This window comes from Mytilus edulis, chromosome 4, assembly GCF_963676685.1.
Source record: "Mytilus edulis chromosome 4, xbMytEdul2.2, whole genome shotgun sequence".
NCBI classification, from domain to species: Eukaryota; Metazoa; Mollusca; class Bivalvia; order Mytilida; family Mytilidae; genus Mytilus; species Mytilus edulis.
This window is the reverse complement of record NC_092347.1, coordinates 72,977,126-72,997,619: the sequence shown is the minus strand read 5'-3', so window position 1 is coordinate 72,997,619 and position 20,494 is coordinate 72,977,126. Positions and strand designations below refer to the sequence as shown.

At 32.1% G+C, this 20,494-nt stretch overlaps 2 protein-coding genes across 3 annotated transcripts in view; one reads left to right on the top strand and one right to left on the bottom strand.

Annotated features, from left to right (window-relative positions):
* The window catches only part of LOC139520423 (1-phosphatidylinositol 4,5-bisphosphate phosphodiesterase epsilon-1-like), a 153,828-nt gene that overhangs the window by 9,521 nt on the left and 123,813 nt on the right, over positions 1-20,494 (top strand). The window contains exon 1 of one of the 2 annotated variants that reach the window (XM_071313020.1): positions 7,987-8,139. The exons of the other annotated variant lie outside the window; for it this stretch is intronic. The gene's annotated coding sequence lies outside the window, so the exon portion shown is untranslated. Of the gene's footprint in view, positions 1-7,986; positions 8,140-20,494 lie in introns of those variants that run through there. 2 annotated transcript variants of the gene reach the window in all.
* On the bottom strand, positions 2,788-5,208 carry LOC139518517 (vitelline membrane outer layer protein 1-like). Its single transcript, XM_071310020.1, has 3 exons — positions 4,996-5,208; positions 4,034-4,240; positions 2,788-3,054 (listed from the first exon to the last, which is right to left on the bottom strand). Exons 1-3 carry the CDS (start codon positions 5,176-5,178, stop codon positions 2,812-2,814), a joined length of 633 nt encoding a protein of 210 aa, XP_071166121.1. The 5' UTR covers positions 5,179-5,208; the 3' UTR covers positions 2,788-2,811.

Below are 20,494 nucleotides of genomic sequence, written 5' to 3'. Positions count from 1 at the left end.
TCAAGATCTATCTGCCCTGAAATTTTCAGATGAATCGGACAACCCTTTGTTGGGTTGCTGCCCCTAAATTGGTAATTTTAAGGGAATTTTACTGTTTTGGGTTATTATCTTGAATATTATTATAGATAGAGATAAACTTTAAACAGCAATAATGTACAGCAAAGTAAGATTTACAAATAAGTCAAAATGACTGAAATGGTTAATTGACCCCCTAAGGAGTTATAATTGTCCTTTATAGTCAATTTTTAACAATTTTTATAAAATTTGTAAATTTTACTAACATTTTCCACTGAAACTACTGGGCAAAGTTCATTATAGATAGAGATAACTGTAAGCAGCAAGCATGAATGTTCAGTAAAGTAAGACGTACAAACACATCACCATCACCAAAACACAATTTTGTCATGAATCCATCTGCTTCCTTTGTTTAATATTCACATAGACCAAGGTGAGCGACACAGGCTCTTTAGAGCCTCTAGTTATACGTTAATAGAGAAACCCAAAAAGAGTTAATATTTTACGAAAGATTACAAAATCAATGCTTATTTGTTATCTTATACATGTATCTATGACCATGAACTCAATTGAAATGCTTACGACAAGATTTGTTTTTTTTTTCTCCAAATTTCCCTTATATAAATGTACTATTAGACTGTTGCTGCACCCATTAGGAATGATAAACGAAAAATATCAATAAGTAATTAGAAATAGATGATATAGGACGGTTATGTACTTTTGGTATATATGCTGGCATCCAAAAATAGTATTTAGTAATTGTCTGTCATTTACAGTGAAATCACTTTCGGCGTAAACCGGAAAACAAACGTTAACTTTTCTTCTCTACATTTAAATCTTGGATTTTGCCTTACAGAAAAGGGAACAGAGCCTGCTTACCCACCCTGAGTATTTCCTATTGTTGCTCGTGTTGCTGTTTCAACGGTCATCTTTTGGTTTTGTAATATGTTTTTTATGAGACTGTTTTTTAACATCGTCGTTTTACATCTTTTTCCATGTTGTTTCGGTGTCCATTTGGTTTCGTTAGTCTCAATTGGACATTAACTTGTGCATTAGGGATACGTGTTACTTTCAGTTAAAGAAGTGTCGGATACATACGAGTATATACTATTTTATCTAACAATAAAATTTTAGTAATACTATATCGCTCTTAATATTCGTTAAAAATTTTCTATTGAACTTCACGTTGCAAACAGGGGTCGATTATATCAAATAGCAAGATATTTTATAAAATCGGCACCAATACAATATCAATAGTATTCAGTTGCAGACTTTGTATTATACTTGCAGCACTTTAACTTAAAATGGCATTCAGTGGAGGATCCAGGGGCGGGTTCCGGGGGTCGGAACCCCCCTTTATGTTGGACGATCAGCGCATTTGAATAGGGACATATAGTTGGAACCCCCCTTTGTCCTGGGTTGGGAACCCCCTTTTTAAAAAATGACTGTATCCGCCCCTGGCATTGACCATATTGAGTCATTAGTCATCTGAATGATTGGATATGTGATTTGACCTTAACTTGATCTTAAGATTTATTTGCAGAGTCGTAAGGGATTGTCTTTTGTTATCCACGTGATTGATGGTAATCAACATCAAAACAATATGTCTGTCTCCGACACATTAGTAAATATGAATTTCTTATCAGGATTGGTCACTAACCTTGTGTAATTATTCACAAATTAAGGAGACAATTGTGCTGGTCAGCTGTGTTTGTATTGTATATCTGAAGTCGTAATAAGAAGCCAGTACTTCAGAACTGACGTGAAAATATAAAAATGGTAATATGTAACTTTGCAGTTACATAGTTATGGAAATTTGTTTTGAATTAAAGAACATATCTCTTTCATGCAAAGCTCTGCATCCTTTCCCGGCTTTGTCCTTTTTGGTTTATAAGATATTATTTTTTTTTCAAATTACCGTGATGTTTAGATATTTTGGCCTTGAGCATCACTGAAGAGACGTTTATTGTCGAAACATGCACCTGTTACAGCAACATTGGTAACGTTAATGTTAGAAAACAGGTCATGTTTTACTAAAAAGGAGGGTGGTTACTCGAGAACTTTCTGTTCAGCTCCATTTTTTGCTATTGTAGTTGTAAAAAAATAACCTTGAAAAATTCTTGAAGTTGCTGTACTGTTGTTTCACGTTGACCAAATGAAAAAACTTAGTATACATGGATTGTTGAAAGCCGTACGGTGACCTTCAGTTGTTAGTTTAGTCATTTGGTCCCTGTGGAGAGTTGTCTCTTTGGCAATCATACCATAATATAGTTATAATAATTTGTGTGATTTCTTCATTTTGGAAATAGTCAATTATGAAAGTTCATTGGAATCAGAACAAAAGACGAAATGGTTGTAATCACTTGTATAAAACTAAAGCTCGGTATTCTGCGAAGCACGAAAAAAGACATTTCAACGACAAAAATTAGAAGAAGAAAAATTAGACATAACTTATATAATAAAGTAAATGATTTAAAATTCATTCCTGTTAGATTTCATATATTTCTTTTGGCTTATACATTTACCTAGAACATATCTTTGTTCGTGACAATTTTTATGTTCGTTCATAAACAAATATAGTTCAAAGTACAGAAACTGTTTAAGGCATGCATTCGTACAATAAATAAGCGCGAAACTGTTTGAAGTTATATTCTGTAATTGTAGTACAATACTGTTTAAAGTATGTTATATTTTAGAATTTTTATTCTGAACAACAGAGAAGGTGAGGTAAAGGGTCTATTGTATTTTTCTCAACAACAGAGTAAGGATCAGTAAGTTCAGTAACTATTTACTGTTTTATTCGGAACAACAGAAAAACTTAGCATCATTCATAGCTGTGTCATCTCCCGCACCTTGAGCCCCTTCTATACGACTCTGTATTCCACAAATAGCCGAATTCAGAGGACAACTTTCGCTCCACCCACCATATGTGCCAAATTTTCCATGTCCAGGGGGAATGTCTAGGTCAAAATCAACTTCATGTGCAAATTCGCGACATTTAAATCTAGCCCAGTTTGCAGCAGTATCATCAAGTCCGTGCTGAAATACGAATTATATGATCTCTTTAGCATAAATCTTACAAATGACCACTAGAAAGTTCAATTTGTCATCAATAAATCCAATCATCTTTGTCAGGATCGAGACCAAATGGAACTTGACATTGGCTTTTCTTTCCAGGTTCATAACGACGGCTGCCAAAAGTAAAGTAGGAACGCATAACAAAAGTTTTTTGTTGCGTTCTGTTTGGTTCACCAGCAAATTAGTCAAATTTTTTTTATTGACATGACTTCACATTGATATGATTAAAATTATAAATTAACTGATTATGAAAATTGAATTTTCCGAAATTAAGGATTTTCTACCCTTGGAATAGATTACCTCAGCTGTACTTGGCAAAACCTTCGGAATATCGGGTCCTGAATGCTCTTTTACTTCATAATTTATTTGATCTTATCAACTTTCCTGATTTGGACGTCAGTGTTGAATCTTTTGCAGACGAAAAGCACCTCTGGCGAACACAATTTCAATTCTGGTATCCATGGTGGTTTTCTTAGTTTTCTATGTTGTGTTTTGCGGATTGTTTGTTTGTTCATCTATTCTTTTGTCCTTGCATTGTGTTGTCCGTTTTCTGTTGACCTTATTATTTTTGGTTGCCCCTTTATTTCTTCTTACTTATAAGAGCAGGGTCTGCTTAACTCATCACCACCAGTTTATGACAGGGTTTGTGTTGCTTATTCTTTGGTTTTCTATGTTGTTTTGTTTACTACTGTTTGTTTGTTTGTATTTTTTTCCAAGGCTAGTCAGTTTACTTTCGACTATATGAGTTTGAATGTCCCTTTGGTATCCTTCGCCTCTATTTTATTGCAGTTTATTTACACAAGGCGAAGACTAGTGAAAATTTGTTTTTCGACATATTTGATATTTTTTTTTATTGAATACAGAAATTCTAACGATAAGCTTTATTTTGTCCTTAACATGTCAAATTGGTTCTGAAGTACATGTATACATGATATATTACCTGATTAGGTTCCACTTGCAGTGAAAAGGCATTCAGGAAAAGTCGAGTTTGATTAACATTCTGGCACTGTTTTTCGCCGATCCAACTACCCCACTGCCCTTCTCCTGACTCTATGTATCCAGCGTAGTGAGGACCATCCAATGTTTCACATTTTAACAATATTGCGTTTAAAGCAGTGTCATCCAGGCCCTGTTGGTAACTTTCTATCTGCAATGTTTATACCATGTAGTTGCATTTTGCTTGGGGGTTGCTTAATTGTTAAAATTGCCTTTTTATCATTAATTTGCCTTTGCTTTATATCAAGAATTTTTAAACAATCCTTAAAAAATTTAATTGGTTAAAACAAGAATTTGTATATACTATACACATCCTTCAATAAAATCAACCTTTTTCTGTATTTTTTTTTATTTTTACCGTATCAGTTTAACTTGTTTGGTTTGCCTTGTTTTTGTTATTTGTATTATTAAGAAAGAAATAGAAGAATGTGTATTTGTGTAGTATTTCGATAGGAGAGATTATAGAAAACGTTGAAACACAAAATAATTAAAAGTATTACTGTTTAATGTAAGTAGTTCTTGGTATAATTAACCATTTGAAGTTAAGTTTTCATTCTATAATGAAGAAAATGGTTGCGTACGTGTAGAATTTTGATGTGTATACTAGTATAAAGTGCAAATTGAATACTGGTGCTAGAAGAAAACAAATCAATATGCACGATTCGTTAACCAGAAATTTATTTTTTATTTGAAATCAATTTTACCTACATTCGTTAATGTCTTGGTCTTGTAGAGTTCAGAAAAAGGTGAAATTATCTCAATAAACCTTGCAAAAAAATAATAAAATAGGTAATGTTCTTTTGGATTGCAGAATGATATAATGTAATTCTAAATCGAAATAAGGACATCATTTGAGCCTACAAATTACTTGTGAAGAATATTTGTGTTATACATAAGCTCACTAACCTTCAAATTAAACCCGACTGCGTATGCCCCCTCTGCACAGTAATGAGGAGGATGCCATTCCCCCCAATGTCCACCATTCCCTGCTGTTAGAACTTTTACAACCTTCCGTGGGGCGTCATGGTCTATAAGAAACCCTTCATTCAAACACAATAAAAGTACGGCAACAAAATACTTAAGGCCCATTATAACAGTATATTCTTATCTAAAGATTTAATCTTGACATTGTAAGATGATAAAAATTAAAAGATAAGTCACACATTTAAAATTTAACAAAATATAATGATTTTCATTTCAACAGGAGAAGTGGGTATTTATGGCTGATCTTTGAATATTTCTGCTAATCCATTCGAACACATAACTCAGACAAAAAACTAAGCTCTTCAGAAATGCATTTTACTAAAATCAAAAAGAATGCACGATACTCTAGGGCCGTAAATCTTTGAGCAAGAGGCATATGCGGTAGTAAATAAGGCAGAGGTCTGAGGCCTTGTGAGCCCTCAATATGATGCAACCACATACATGCCTCTGTATGATTTACGTTGCCTTAAAGAAATATACGAATTTCTGTTATTCTTTTTTTTGCTGTTTTCAAGCGCAAGCGTATGTTTGCCATGTACGACATTGGATATCAGTGAAAAAAATATATACATGTAGTAATAATAAAATAAAGATTAGTTTGGCAAATGCAGACTCGTAAAATTGACTAGAACGTACATGTACCTCTGGATATGTAATCTTACGTTTATTGTTTGCTATATTATATTTGTATGAATTATATATATATATATATTATAATATTTAAGTTCGTGAATGAGAACATCCTAATATAAGTTTGTTCTATGCCATACACTGATCTACAAGGTCACATTCAAAGTAGTGGACAATGTAGAAACATATGAATTGTTTATTTAAGAATTCCTTTTTGTCTTTTTTTTATATGAATTTGGTGAATAATAAAGGCAACAGTAGTATACCGCTGTTCGAAATTCATCAATCGATTGAGAAAAAAACAGATCCGGGTTACAAACTAAAACTGAGGTAAACGCATCAAATATAAGAGGAGAACTACAACACAACAGAAATACTAGTACAACATTAAATGATCTAAATGTAACACACACAGAAACAAACTATAATATAATGGCCATTTTCCTGACTTGGTACAGGACATAACACATTCGACACAAAACTGTCGAAAGGCTCTGTAAATCTCTTCCTTCCCCATGTTAAGCTTCATTCCATTTTTATATATTTTACTGACATTGGCTGAACATTGGAATGAAAAGACATGCATGCATGTCAATTTAGAAGGTTCAGCCAAAACAAAACAATTTTAATATTTTCTGACACTGAACTTTAAAGTTTATTGTATATTTATAAAAGTTATGGAGATAGGAATGTTAAGAAACGTATATATGCTCTCAAATTAGGATGAAAATGCAGACACTCGTTTAAGGAAGCTGGCTTGTCATGTTTTAAATTTTTTGTCAGATTTTCGGAATCCTCTGGTTTTATCCATTTGAATGCCTTGAGAAAATTTGCCCGGTGACCCCCATTTTTCTTTTTGTAAATTTTTTACATGTATAATGATAAGCCAACTGTAAAAGTTTTATAAAATATTGATTACTTTTTAACAGTTTTTGAGAACTTTAACTTGTCAATGATAAAGTATGAAAAGTCAAGAGAGAATATTTTCCCGCCAAAATGTCAATGGCTAATATTTCGAAAACAAGCACGGGGACCTATATATTTTTTTTGCTCTTTGGATTCCGTTATTAATCCCCTATCAATATAAACTAATGTTTTGAAAAGTTAATTACTTTGAAAATGAGAAGCGAACTCCCGTAAGTGTATAATTATAGTTCTGTTGGGGACCATTTGCAATCTTTCATTTTGCAATTGTGTGCAAAACTACAATAAATATCATTTAAAGTGAAACGAAACTTCATTCGGAATAGTTTATGGTATTCATTTGTAATGCAAAAATAAATACTATTTATTGACTTCTAAGTTTGGAAACGAAAGAACATTTACTGTTTTGGAAATAAACTTAAGTCCGGAAGATAAAAGGAAGGCGCTTTAATTTTGTTCTTTTTGCGTGAAGGTAAAATACCTGTATTGATTTGTTAAATGTTTAATTAATTTGATGATCAAAAGAAAACATTCTAATTTGTATTATCGATTTTTGTGAAATTGGTCATTATAAGAGGCGCTTAATGCTGCAACGAGAGATGCAAATTTTATATTTCCTAAAATGTTTTTAAAGAACATGCAAGTATTTATGTGTCTGTGTTTAAATGGCTCCATTTATAAAATAAATAATAAACCTCAAATCAATTCGATCGAAAGCCTGCAACTTAAAAACAAATCGAGGGAAACTATTGAATCCGTGACACTTTCCACTGATTGAAAATAAAGGAAAGAGGGTAAAATACGTACAAAATTAAGTTAACCATACTCTCACCCTTCCACATGTTTATCTTCAAGTTCTTAAACATTTTTACATCAACAACAAAAAACATTCTGTGATATAGTGCTGACTCTATATAAATGCACATATTGGGTTTCTCAAGCAAACATAAATAACTAAAAAAGACAACTAGACACAACCATAGACACAGTTCTGTCTAACATAGTAACAGTTGATCTCCATTGATTTTCATAATATATAAAATGTTGCATTCCATTTTTCATTCACTATAATAATTTAATATACATTTTGCAAAATGGATTGTGCGAACTGACAATAAAACGTTCCAATTAAATCCCCATCTATTAACAGGTATTGTATATGCTAAGCATCTATATCGATGTATTACAGTGAACACCTGTAGATTCAGTTCTAATATATGAATTGCATATAGCAATGCAATGCAATATATCAAATGTATGTATCAAAGATATAACAACTGGATTAAAGACATGATTGTCGGTGACCTTTTATCAAATCAATTGATTTTACCAGACTGACAATGATCGGCTTTTCAGCTTGTTTTAGCAGTAGGAATATCGACTTTCCGATGTGTGTTATAATATCCCAACACGAAGATGCCGTTTTAATTGGTATGCTTTAAGCTGTGTATGTGATCATTTTCATGTGTCGCGGCAATTTCTTCCATTAACAGACTCGTCTAACGATTTAAGGTAAGATGTTTTGTTTTTGAATTGCGCCATCTTTGTTGATTATAAATGTTGATTAAGCAATCCAAAGTTGACTGCAATGTGTAATCGATGTATTCGTTTAATGACAAATCATATCTAGGAACAGAAATATGCATCAATTACGCAAAAATAAAGGTGCACAGATGTTTAATATAATGTGTGATAAAAAAAAACTAAACGTATGATTTTGATGATTTAAATAAGAAAAAAAAATGAAATTTTATGAAATATTAATCCGAGAGAAAAATAAATCGGAATCGAAGAAGGAATTTAATAAATAAAGGCCATTGTTTGTGATGAAACAAACATATGAATTAATGACGAGTCGTATACAGAAAGTTACATGTACAGACTTCATGGAAAAAACTAATGTCTATACATGTGTACCTAGGGTCGACTTACATTATAAATATTATTTTTTCTTTGAAGTTTGAATCACATGCCTTGATGTTACAAGCAACTTTAATAATCTGTTGGTACACAATAAATGTTTTGACAGACAACTTTGATATAGTATGTTGGTATATAATATTGACTTCAATATATGTATCTTTATCTAACAAACAAATATTTGCATCCTGTCAGCAGAAGATACAAGGCCGTTTTGTCTAGCAATGCTAAATCTGTCCTGAAAAGCATCTATCTATAGCAGTTTTGAAAAACATTATTATCAGTCTTTACTAGACGTCCAGAAATTGACTTCTGTACTAAGTATGCCTGTTTTTAAACAAAAAATTTAAAAACAAATCGGTATGCTATTATAATTTTTGTAAAGGGGCCAGATGAAGTCCGCCTTCGGTTGTTGAAGTTTTCTCAATGTGTTGAAGACCCATTGGTGGCTTTAGGCTGTTTTCTGCTGTTTGGTCGGATTGTTGTCTCTTTGAGATATTCTCTGTTTTCGATCTCAATTTTACGTTTCCCTTTTCACCAGCAAGCTAGTTTAGTAGTGTCTGCATATTATATCTATATCTGTTTTCCGAGGTGTGCGAAAAGATGCAAATGCATGATTTTTTTTTTTTTTTTTTTTACCGTGTAGTTTCCCGCCGATTTTTGTTAAAATTTGGTCAGATGTGAAATCTAAAGAATCTAAAGAAGAATGGAAAAACTGGGTTTTTTTCGTTTTTTAGCTCACCTGGCCCGAAGGGCCAAGTGAGCTTTTCCCATCACTTGGCGTCCGTCGTCCGTCGTCGTTAACTTTTGCAAAAAATCTTCTCCTCTGAAACTACTGGGCCAAATTAAACCAAACTTGGCCACAATCATCATTGGGGTATCTAGTTTTAAAAATGTGTGGCGTGACCCGGCCAACCAACCAAAATGGCCGCCATGGCTAAAAATAGAACATAGGGGTAAAATGCAGTTTTTGGCTTATAACTCGAAAACCAAAGCATTTAAAGCAAATCTGACATGAGTAAAATTGTTTATCAGGTCAAGATCTATCTGCCCTGAAATTTTCAGATGAATTCGACAACCCGTTATTGGGTTGCTGCCCCTGAACTGGTAATTTTAGGGAATTTTTGCTGTTTTTGGCTATTATCTTGAATATTATTATAGAAAGAGATAAACTGTAAACAGCAATAATGTTCAGCAAAGTAAGATTTACAAATAAGTCAACATGACCAAAATGGTCAGTTGACCCCTTTAGGAGTCATAAGTTATGAGTTATAAGCCGGCTTATAACTCAAAAACCAAAGCATTTAGAGCAAATCTGACGCGGTAAAAGTGTTTATCAGGTCAAGATCTATCTGTCCTGAAATTTTCAGATGAATCGGACAATCTGTTGTTGGGTTGCTGCCCCTGAATTGGTAATTTTAAGGAAATTTTGCTGTTTTTTGTTATTATCTTGAATATTATTATAAATAGAGATAAACTGTAAACAGCAATAATGTTCAGCAAAGTAAGATTTACAAATAAGTCAGCATGACCAAAATGGTCAGTTGACCCCTGAAGGAGTTATTGCCCTTTATAGTCAATTTTTAACCATTTTTTCGTAAATCTTAGTAATCTTTTACAAAAATCTTCTTCTCTGAAACTACTGGGCCAAATTAAACTAAACTTGGCCACAGTCATCTTTGGGGTAACTTGTTTAAAAATGTGTGGCGTGACCTGGCCAATCAACAAAATGGCTGCCACGGCTAATAATAAAACATAGGGGTAAAATGCAGTTTTTGGCTTATAACTCAAAAACCAAAGCATTAAGAGAAAATCTGACAGGGTTTAATTGTTTATCAGGTCAAGATCTATCTGCCCTGATGTTTTCACATGGATCTGACAACTCGTTGTTAGGTTACTGTCCTGAATTGGTAATTTTAAGGAAATTTTGCCATTTTTTGTTATTATCTTGAATATTATTATAGATAGAGATAAACTGTATACAGCAATAACGTTCAGCAAAATAAGATCTACAAATAAGTTTACATGACCAAAATAGTCAATTGACCCCTTAAGGAGTTATTGCCTTTTATAGTTAATTTTTAACATTTTTCATAAATTTTTGTAAATTTTTAGAAAATATTTTCCACTGTAATTACTGGGCTAAATTTATTATAGATAGAGATAATTGTAGCAACAAGAATGTTCAGTAAAGTAAGATCTACAAACACATCACTATCACCAAAACACAATTATGTCATGAATTTATCCGTGTCCATTGTTTAATATCCACAAGACCAAGGTGAGCGACACAGGCTCTTTAGAGCCTCTAGTTACAGGTATGTTGCAATACCTTCTATGACTGTGACTTCAGTCTGCATATATCTTTATTCTCAACAAACCATCATTTTGACAAGGTATACAATTATACCTTTATTTTCAAATTCAAATAAACTTCCTGTAATTATAGGTTTTTGCGTTTTGTCGTACAGAAAATTGCATGAAAATTTATCGTACAAATATATCCGTGAGCAAAGAATTGCTAATAAACTCAATTTGAAATTGAAAATTTTATGCTGTATAAACCTGTAAATAGAGGCAAAATTACAATCTATAAAAACAATTTAGCATCTCAGATGATTTTGTAATTAAGATTACATATTAGAATAACGTCAAGAGCTTGAATGCACATAGATCACAGGGACGCGTTTAGTGGGTCAGATGAGCTTTTACTGTCATAAGCAGTCGCTTGCCTATAAGTGACAATTAAAGGAGAGCGACTGCACAAATCTTACCCACTTAACGAGTTTGTGCAAAGTGAAGGGGATGAGAAAATGCAGTACCCAAACAATGAAAGCTATATTTCACATAGCTCAAGTGGGCATAGTCAAGGACGCCTCCGGGTGCGGGAATTTCTCGCTGCATTGAAGACCTATTGGTGACCTTCTGTTGTTATTTGTTCTATGGTCGGGTTGTTGTCTCTTTGACACATTCCCCATTTCCATTCTCAATTTTATAGTGCAGTCTACGATGTTAATGATGGACTGAATTTTCGGCACTCCCTTGACACCATTTTCGAGTATGGTCTCGAGGAAACGATGATAGTCCATCGGAAGGGGGCGATAAATGGCTGACCCGTGCTGAGCCGTATCTCTTGCACGTAAAAGACACCCTTGTAGATTTCGAAAAAGAGCAGGCTAATGCCGCTACAAGGCAGCACTCGCACCTGCAAAGTGGAAACTTATTTCCATATCAACTATAAAAAAAAAATATGTTTAAACTAATGATTTCAACAGCTTCGATTCAAATTGTATGTAGGGAGATCAACGATGTCATTTTTGGAATGCATATAAAATATAGATCTATCTGAAATTGAGCTTTAAAAAGTATAAATATTAGCTGAGAGCTACATATTCTTTAAAAACACTATTTTGCATTTCGATAATTTTCCCTTTATAATATTATCATAATTTTCCGGTTTACAAGTTTTTACTGTGAAAATGTATAAATCTTACAATTATTTGCCAAATTTAATTTAGATATGATTAAAAAAATTTATTGGTCTAGATCTGTGAGGTATGAATTATTTACTTCATCGTCATAAAAGAGACACTTCAGAGTATTTCAAAATGAAATTACTGATAAAAGCTTTGTTGCTCGATAGTAATTTCTTGGGAATATTGTTTAGTTCTTGTTAATCCTGTTTTTTATATTCTAACAGGATTAAGTATGTTAATATTTATCTAAACGCTTTGATTGGATATTGCTTTATCCCGTCAGGAACATATTTCCTTGTATGTAATTCATATATACGTGTATTTTGTTTTCATATTTAAGATATTGCTTTCAACAGTTTAGTGTTTATGTTTCCCGTTAGAGACGTTTGAAAATGGATTTCATCTCTAAAACAATAAAATTATCTTTAAAAATCGAATATTTTCTTTGGTTAATTTATGAGCTGTTTATTTATCAGCTCACTAGTCACCTAAACACTGAAGGAAGTGTCAAAAGTCTAATGAGTCATGTTTTCTCGGTACTGTTTTGTTGTATTTTTCTGATATCGGCTTCAATCTGATATCCAACATTATTTTTTATCTTTTCTTTATGTATTTATGATTATTCGTTGTTTTTGTACGAATTTTATATTTATATTTAATTGTTGGTTTTCTTAGAATCGGAGTGTCCTAGTAAAATATAAATAGAGGAACGTATTGATTACTTTTGAAATGAAACGATACTGGTCGTAGTTTTAATGTTGGTATCGGTTAGACATAAATAAAAAAAAATCATCTAAAAAGAAAGCATCAACTCGTGAACAGTTACAGACTTAGTCCAGCACTGGCCTCAGTGACTCATTAAAAAAAAAATGTGTTGTTGTCACTGACAGAAAAAAGTCACTGATGCCAGGGCTGGACTATTACAGAATATAAGAGAAAATGCATGTGTTTATTATACACGGACTTTTAAAGAAATGGTCAATAATATAAAGCAATTACCTTAGCTGTATTAGGCAAAACTTTTAGGGATTTGTGTTCCTCCATGCTCTTAATTCATACTTTATTTGGCCTTTTAATTAATTTTTTTTTTTTTTGGATTGGAGCGTCACTGATGAGTCTTTTATAGAAAAAACCCTCGTCTGGCGCAAGTACTAACTTTCAATCCTGGAATCTATGATGAGTTTATTTTACTATCATGGATAAACTCAGTGGCTCCAATTACCTTTACATTGTGGTGGTTCTTTCACTTGCTGTTTCGTCTGCTTTATACAGTCAGGCTACATTTCCGATTTCCAAGAAATTTCGCCGGCAGTACTGCTGACATACTTGTAATTAATCTCGATTGGAAACCAGGAATTGTTTAAATATTGAAGTCAATGAATAATTTACAATATGCTATTCCCAGAAGTTCTACACAGATCTGTATCATCAGCAAATAATGGTTTTAAACTTTCATTAAATTATTGAAGTCGAGGTTTGGATTCAGATTTTTTTTTCATATTTGCTATAACAGTGACGATTTTTAAAAGTACACGCGTTTCACATGTTACCACTTATCTTTCTCATACATGTACAAGTCCTTATCCGTATTTGGTTATACTTTGGGTCCATTTGGTGTGATCAGCTCTAGTCTATTTTTTCTTCGAGCATTACCGAAGAGACATTTATTGTCAATATACGCATCTGGTGCAGTAAAGGTGGAACGGTTAATGTTATTATACTTGAAAAAATGGCATAGTATTAAATGAAGTCGATTTGATAACCAAAATAAAACTCATCAAAGTTACCAGGCTTTAAATTGTGTACACAAGACGCATGTTTTGTCTATAAATATAAATCTATCTTATCAAATGTCGTCATTAATTTTGTGGAGCATTGGTTTTTCTTTTTACCTTTATCATGAATATATTTATTGCTGTCATTTTAAAAGGTTCAAACTATTTTCAATAATAAAAATTATCGGTTTATGAATTGGTAAATTATTACTGACTAAATTTGTGATCCAACTTCCTCAGTCAAAGTCAGCCTTAGATGAATGGATTTGATTTGAATTTGTAAGTCTTTTTTTTTTAGACTTATTAGTCATAACGTTCTTCGGCTGGTTTGGTTTTTATTCATCCTTGGCTTTCAGCTCTTTGCATTCCAGAAAGGCGCTTTGGATGCATTCAATTTATATAATGTTCATTTTATTTGATTTTTCAAAGTAAACAGAATAGTACACTTTCACCATTTGCAAATGCCGAGAGAACACTTCAATACGTCATAAAATAAATAATTTTGAAGATAATTTAATCTAATGTGAGTTATATCATCAAAAGCGTACACCTACACTATCAATATTGGTTAACAGGGTGCTGAACAATGAAAATCAAGTTAAAGTCCTAGCCATATTTTCAATTTGATGTGAACTAAAATTAAATTACCAGTCTCGCTAACTGAAAATGAACTTAAAACGCAGCACACTCTCGGGCAAATATGGCATTGGGTAGTTTTGCTGCTTAGTTTATACCCTTTTGGTTATAATACGTTCACACTGACGTTAAAAAGATAGGATTTCTCAGACTCTTAGTCACGAGTATGACGAATGAAGGATATACCAGAATCATATGTTAATGCACGAAAATCATATCATATCATCTTTTTTAATATCAAGTTTTGTTTATCCAGTTAGACATCTCAACTAACATCACAAACAGTACTCTATCCAGAGTAATACAATTGTTAAAAGTACATTCAATATTGAAGCTTTTAATTAAACACATATTGCATATTTTTAAAGTATAAATTTAATATTTGCATTCTGTGCTATTTTTAAAGAGGTCATATAAAATATGAAGCGTCGACCATGCATCAGGGAAATACATTTGTACTCTAACAGTGCTGGAAAGGTACAAAATGTGATGACAGTCATAGTGCTATAGTTGCTTAATACCACTTCATATTAACTCTTATTGAAAGTTGTCTTCTTGGCAAGCATATCATGTATCCCTGACAATATACTTTACGAAGCTTGAAACTATTTCCAAAGTTTTTACTGCTCTAAACGTATTTTTTTTATCCGGCATTGATTGAAATTATATATTTTCACAACCGGGCCATCCAAGTCTGTCTTGAATTGTTAGTGTGCTAAGAGAGTTGTACTATGTTTTACCTGCATGTACATGATAACAAAATTAATTGTCTGTAGCAATTCTTTAAACGAACTTTTTGCATTTGATAACTTCTAAAGATGTATGTGCACGCCGGAATAAAAAGAATCGAGGAGAAAAATGAAACACACATTTTACCGAGAGAGAGAGAACAAATATTTGACATTCAAAGATCCATTCGGAACAGATTTTTAACGCTTAATAATTTAAAATGTCAAAATAGATTTCAATTCAACAATAAAATGAAACAATTCCGTAGTTATATAATATATAATTACGTAATTTAAAACCAATTCCAACACCTACCCGATATGTTTTTCTTCAATGGACGAGGAACAAATTGATCACGGATATCCTTTTGCTTCTATTTTCAAATTCATTAAGTATTTATAATGTCATTTTATATAGCTAAATCAGAGACATATGTATGTGTCTAGTTGATTTTTTTTTTAATTGTACATAAATAGTTTGACAATTAATGCAGACCTGTATATTTAACACCCTTATTACTTTTACAAATTGGATTGCATTACATTTCCAGATAGGTTTTTGAAATCTGACATAAAAAAAAGAAGAAGGAAAGTAATTCAGAAATGTTTTTAGAAGTTAACTGAAAACTAATGTATGTCAAAAATTATTACTCTGCATGGTTCAAATCAAATGCAATGTATGCTGATGTTTATTACGCTAGATAATGAAAATGGAATTAGGATCATTTTTTTGGTTATGAAAAGCTGAATCATGCATGTTGAAGCCCACTGAATGTTTGCGCATGTCCCAAGTAAGGAACCTCTGGCGTTTATAAGTCTAACATACTGCCTCAGGCAGTTGCTATTAATGGACACAGACAAAAAAGAAAATTCGCTATTTTGCCTGCTTAAGGTAGGCGGAACCAAATTTTGCTAAAATGATTTTGTTTTCAAATGTACAATTCAAAGAGATAGTGACTATTACTTTAAAATCAAAATTTGATTGAATAAATTTAATGAAGATAACTTGTATGGTTATATTGTTTTATTACATGTTATTGGTAACCGTCTTGTTCATTTGCAACTGCACCACAACCAATCTCTTTTGCATATATGCAGTGACTTGTAACAAATACAAATTAGAAGGACAGTGCAAAACTTTAATAAAGGTTAACAATATTTTTCTATATACATTTTTATAATTCACTTAATAAATGATATGAGAGAATAAAACATTACAAAAATATTGGAGTGCCATTTTTTGAGTCGTTTAGACGAAGCAAGCATTTGGCATAAACATTAAACCTGCTATCTTGAATGAGTTTGTACAACCAACGTGTAGATGTTTTTACTTACAGGTAGTTAATTTCAAAGTGGTTTTTATCCTCAAGCACAGAAAAACGTAGCAAGATATGTCGCATTGAAAAACTTTTTTTGAATTTTCCATGCCCTTCATCAACTTCGTTATTGATTTGACCTTCCATATGTTTTTATTAGAGCGCCACTGGTGATGAAAACGAAACGAATTCCAGGCGTACTAAATTACAAGCATGTTATATCGTCGTTGACTTTTTTTTTTAAATTTGAACATTAACAACCTTGGACAAAACTCTATACAAAAATAAATACCCTCTAAATGAGGACTTACATTTGCTGATATTACTCCATGAAACATTAGTGCAGATAATTTTTACTGTCTATACTAGCTATAATAGCTTGTTTTTATCGAACAATATCATCTAAATTACACGGTAGCCTCGTTATAGATTGAACAGATATTGAAAGCGACGATGTGACAAATCTGTGAATATCATTTATAATTTATTTATATATTGATCAACTTTAAGTTTTCCATCATGTTATAATTTGATGTCCATTAAAGCTTATACCGGTATTGTATATGTGTCAAATGCACGTTTTCTATTCTAAATCAAATGGTTTCTGCAGACCTCATTCCAAATAGTTTTTTTTTATTTTTTTATTTTTAAGTATAATGTTTTTACATCAGCTAGTACCATTCGTGACGCAATTAGCAAATAAATATAATGAAATACAGCTGACTATGCGGTATGGGCTTTGCTCATTGTTGAAGGCCGTACGGTGACCTATAGTTGTTAATGCCTGTGTCATTTTGGTCTTGTTGACAGTTGTCTCATTGGCAATCATACCCCATCTTCTTTTTTATATTATCGGGTTTAAGTTTCCATTTACGATTTCTTTTTATCTGGCCTTGGCTAGTCTACAGTTGTTATCAGAAAAGATCTTAATACCCATTTTCCCATAAAATAACAACAGATTCCGACCTTCAAAACATTTAATTGTGCAAAATATGATTTGGTCTTAAAAGTTTATCGAACTTCGAGAAAAGATTACCTTGAACATATAATTTCTGTCTTTCCATATACGGATGAGATAAGTAGCTCTCTGAAATCAAAAAATTCTTAGCAATTCTAAATTGACCGTCTCATAACTTAAATTCCGCAAATATTAAATGTCATGTATTTTTTTAATCTAAAACCATGGCAACCTCTGTATATCATAATTATTTAAAATTAAAACCGTTTGCGCCAAAAATGAGTTTGTGCCACTAGTTTTTACAGTGAATAGTATCAATTGCGCCAAAAATAATCGATTACGCCAATTTACACATGAATGATTTCCTCCTTTTTTTATGTATTTGAATATAGATAATGACATTTCAAACAAGTTAACACTTGAATGTTAAATCTGTGAAAACATCTCCAATCATAGACATTTTACATAAGCTGCACAAAGTCTTCATCTTTATTCCAACTTCGTGTTACAATACTGCCGGGTTCATGTTAGTGTAAAGGTTGGCGCACGTGGAAACGTTTAACACACTGCATTTGCTTGCCCCTGCGCAAAAGGACTGCTGCCAAATAATGTTTATATTGGTTATCAAATTCAGGACTAAACCGACCATATTTTCATGGAATAAAAAATGCAGATAACAAAGGACATTATTTCATTATGTGTAGACTGGGGACATACACTAGTCCAAGGTATAGACTAATTTCATCCCTGCTCAAAAACAGTGATTGTCCTGTCTGAGATGTAGGTGGATTACTTTACTCCCTGCGTTTGTTCCTAACTAACGTCAGTTGTTGTCTATAGTTCTGGTTTGATGTTGTGTTAAGTTCTAGTTTGATCAAGTATTTTTTATTTTTATTTCTGTAGTGAGAACCCCCCTGGCTACGGGAATGAGTGAATTCCGGTTTTCCTGATTTATTGTTTCATTTGGTTGCAGTCTTTGAAGGTTGGTTCTGGTCATATGATACCACGTATATTATGGTTTATAATCTGCGTTGTTGCCTTCTTGACTATTACACATTGAAAAGACGGCTATCGAATACTGAAAATAAACAAACTGTTTGTCAATAATTTCTGACTACTTATAATAGATTTAAGATGTCAGTTCCAAAGAATTTGTAATTAACTTCAACACATAAATCAAAAGAATTAACCTAGTTTTATTAATAGCTTCAGTCTAGTTACACAAATATATTAAAAGATATAAAGACATCAATGAGTGGCGTGTAAAATGTTCTACATTTTGTACTTGGCGAAAAAACTCAATAATCCGTTACAAATGTTAAATACATTTTGTTCTACTTTTTCTAGTGCCTTCTTATTACAAGACTTTATATTTAATCTCGAATAAGTCATATATATAAAATAATTTTGCTGATATAAATTGTTTCAATTCAGTATGAATAATCTTATATTTAATAACGTTTCCATAGGAACAGACTTTTTTATATTTCATTTGTCGACGTCAAGCTTTATAAAGACATTTTTATAACATGTTGAGCATGTAAAATTAAACCATCGACATGTATGAGATTGGCAACCAGATAAAAACAAATATCATAGGTCCTTGATTTAGATTGATCTCGATGGCTGTTTATATAAATTCCTACTTTATATCATATAACCTTGAAACAGGGAATCTGGACAAATCCTTATAAATGGATTCGAACTTTACAGACAGCACTTACGATACACATGTAGGTAAAATCTAAATTTAAAAAAAAAGCTCTTTTTCAGATGCATTTTATGGTATTTTGCTATGTTTATTCAGGTTTTTTTATTCAATTACTCGACTAGATTGAGATTGACCGGTTCTAATGCATTTTTTAGTGAAATATCAATACAATTTCAAAGCTCAAATAATTTATAATAGTTTTGATTTTTGTAATTAGTCTGTATTATTATTATTTATTTGATTTTCATAACCACCAAATTTTTCTTACTGTACGGTATGTCAGAATATCAACGAGACAACATTACTGCACATTCCAAAGAACGGGAATCATCGGAAAACAACTATGCCTTCAGAAATATAAAAAAAACTGTGAGTGTGCATAACATATTCTACACTGCATACATTAGTCAGGAAAGGAAAAAGTAGGATCTGTCTCTCACAAGAATAAGTTATTATATAGCTTTGAAGAAGTCAAGTTCAAAAACTGATTTTGAATAATAAATGAGATTGATATGAAATTCCTTTGCAGTAACTTAACCTGTTGCTCGCGACAATTGTAAATCCATGTGAGGATTCGATCGAGCTTACGTTACTGGTATGTTGAAAGCACAACTTGTGTTTTTAAATATTGCGTGTTTGCTGTCATTCATAATTTATTTATATTTGTAAAACGTTTTATGTAACGAGATCGATAAGTCTATTATTTCTGACATATTAAATAATCAAGTGTTGCTAAAAAAAACCATTTCAGATGTCAATTTTAGCTCTAAATATACCGAATCCGGTTTTGACTGCATTTAACTATGATCATGTGTTGCTAAAACTACATTTTTGATGTCTTACTAATTTAGCTCTTCATTCCTAATCCCGTTTAGACACCATTTGCCTTTGCTTTTGTGCGTAGAGCATCAACTGCTTATCAAATAACACTAGCACAATCTTTGACTCAACTTTAAAAATGTAGTACTTTAACACTAACGTGAGTTATTAGATATGTGATATAGATACAATGGATAAGCGTTGATTCTTGAAAAAGAAACCATGAGCCCGAAATGAAATTAGACACACAAAGGAAACAATAGAATATAATCTGGTGAGTCCATTTCAGCGACGGATTTAGGAAGCGTTGATTATAGAAAAAGAATCCACGGTAAATGAATAGGCTGACATCACCACAATGGTTTAAATGTATATTGCAACTTGGTATCAATGTTATAAGAGACGTGTTTGTTTTGTAAATACTTTATTGTAATAATCAAGCAATAGGATTGGACACAAAAATGTATTACTACAATGTACATCTTATAATAATTCCTCTCAGAACTTATACAATACAAATGTATAATA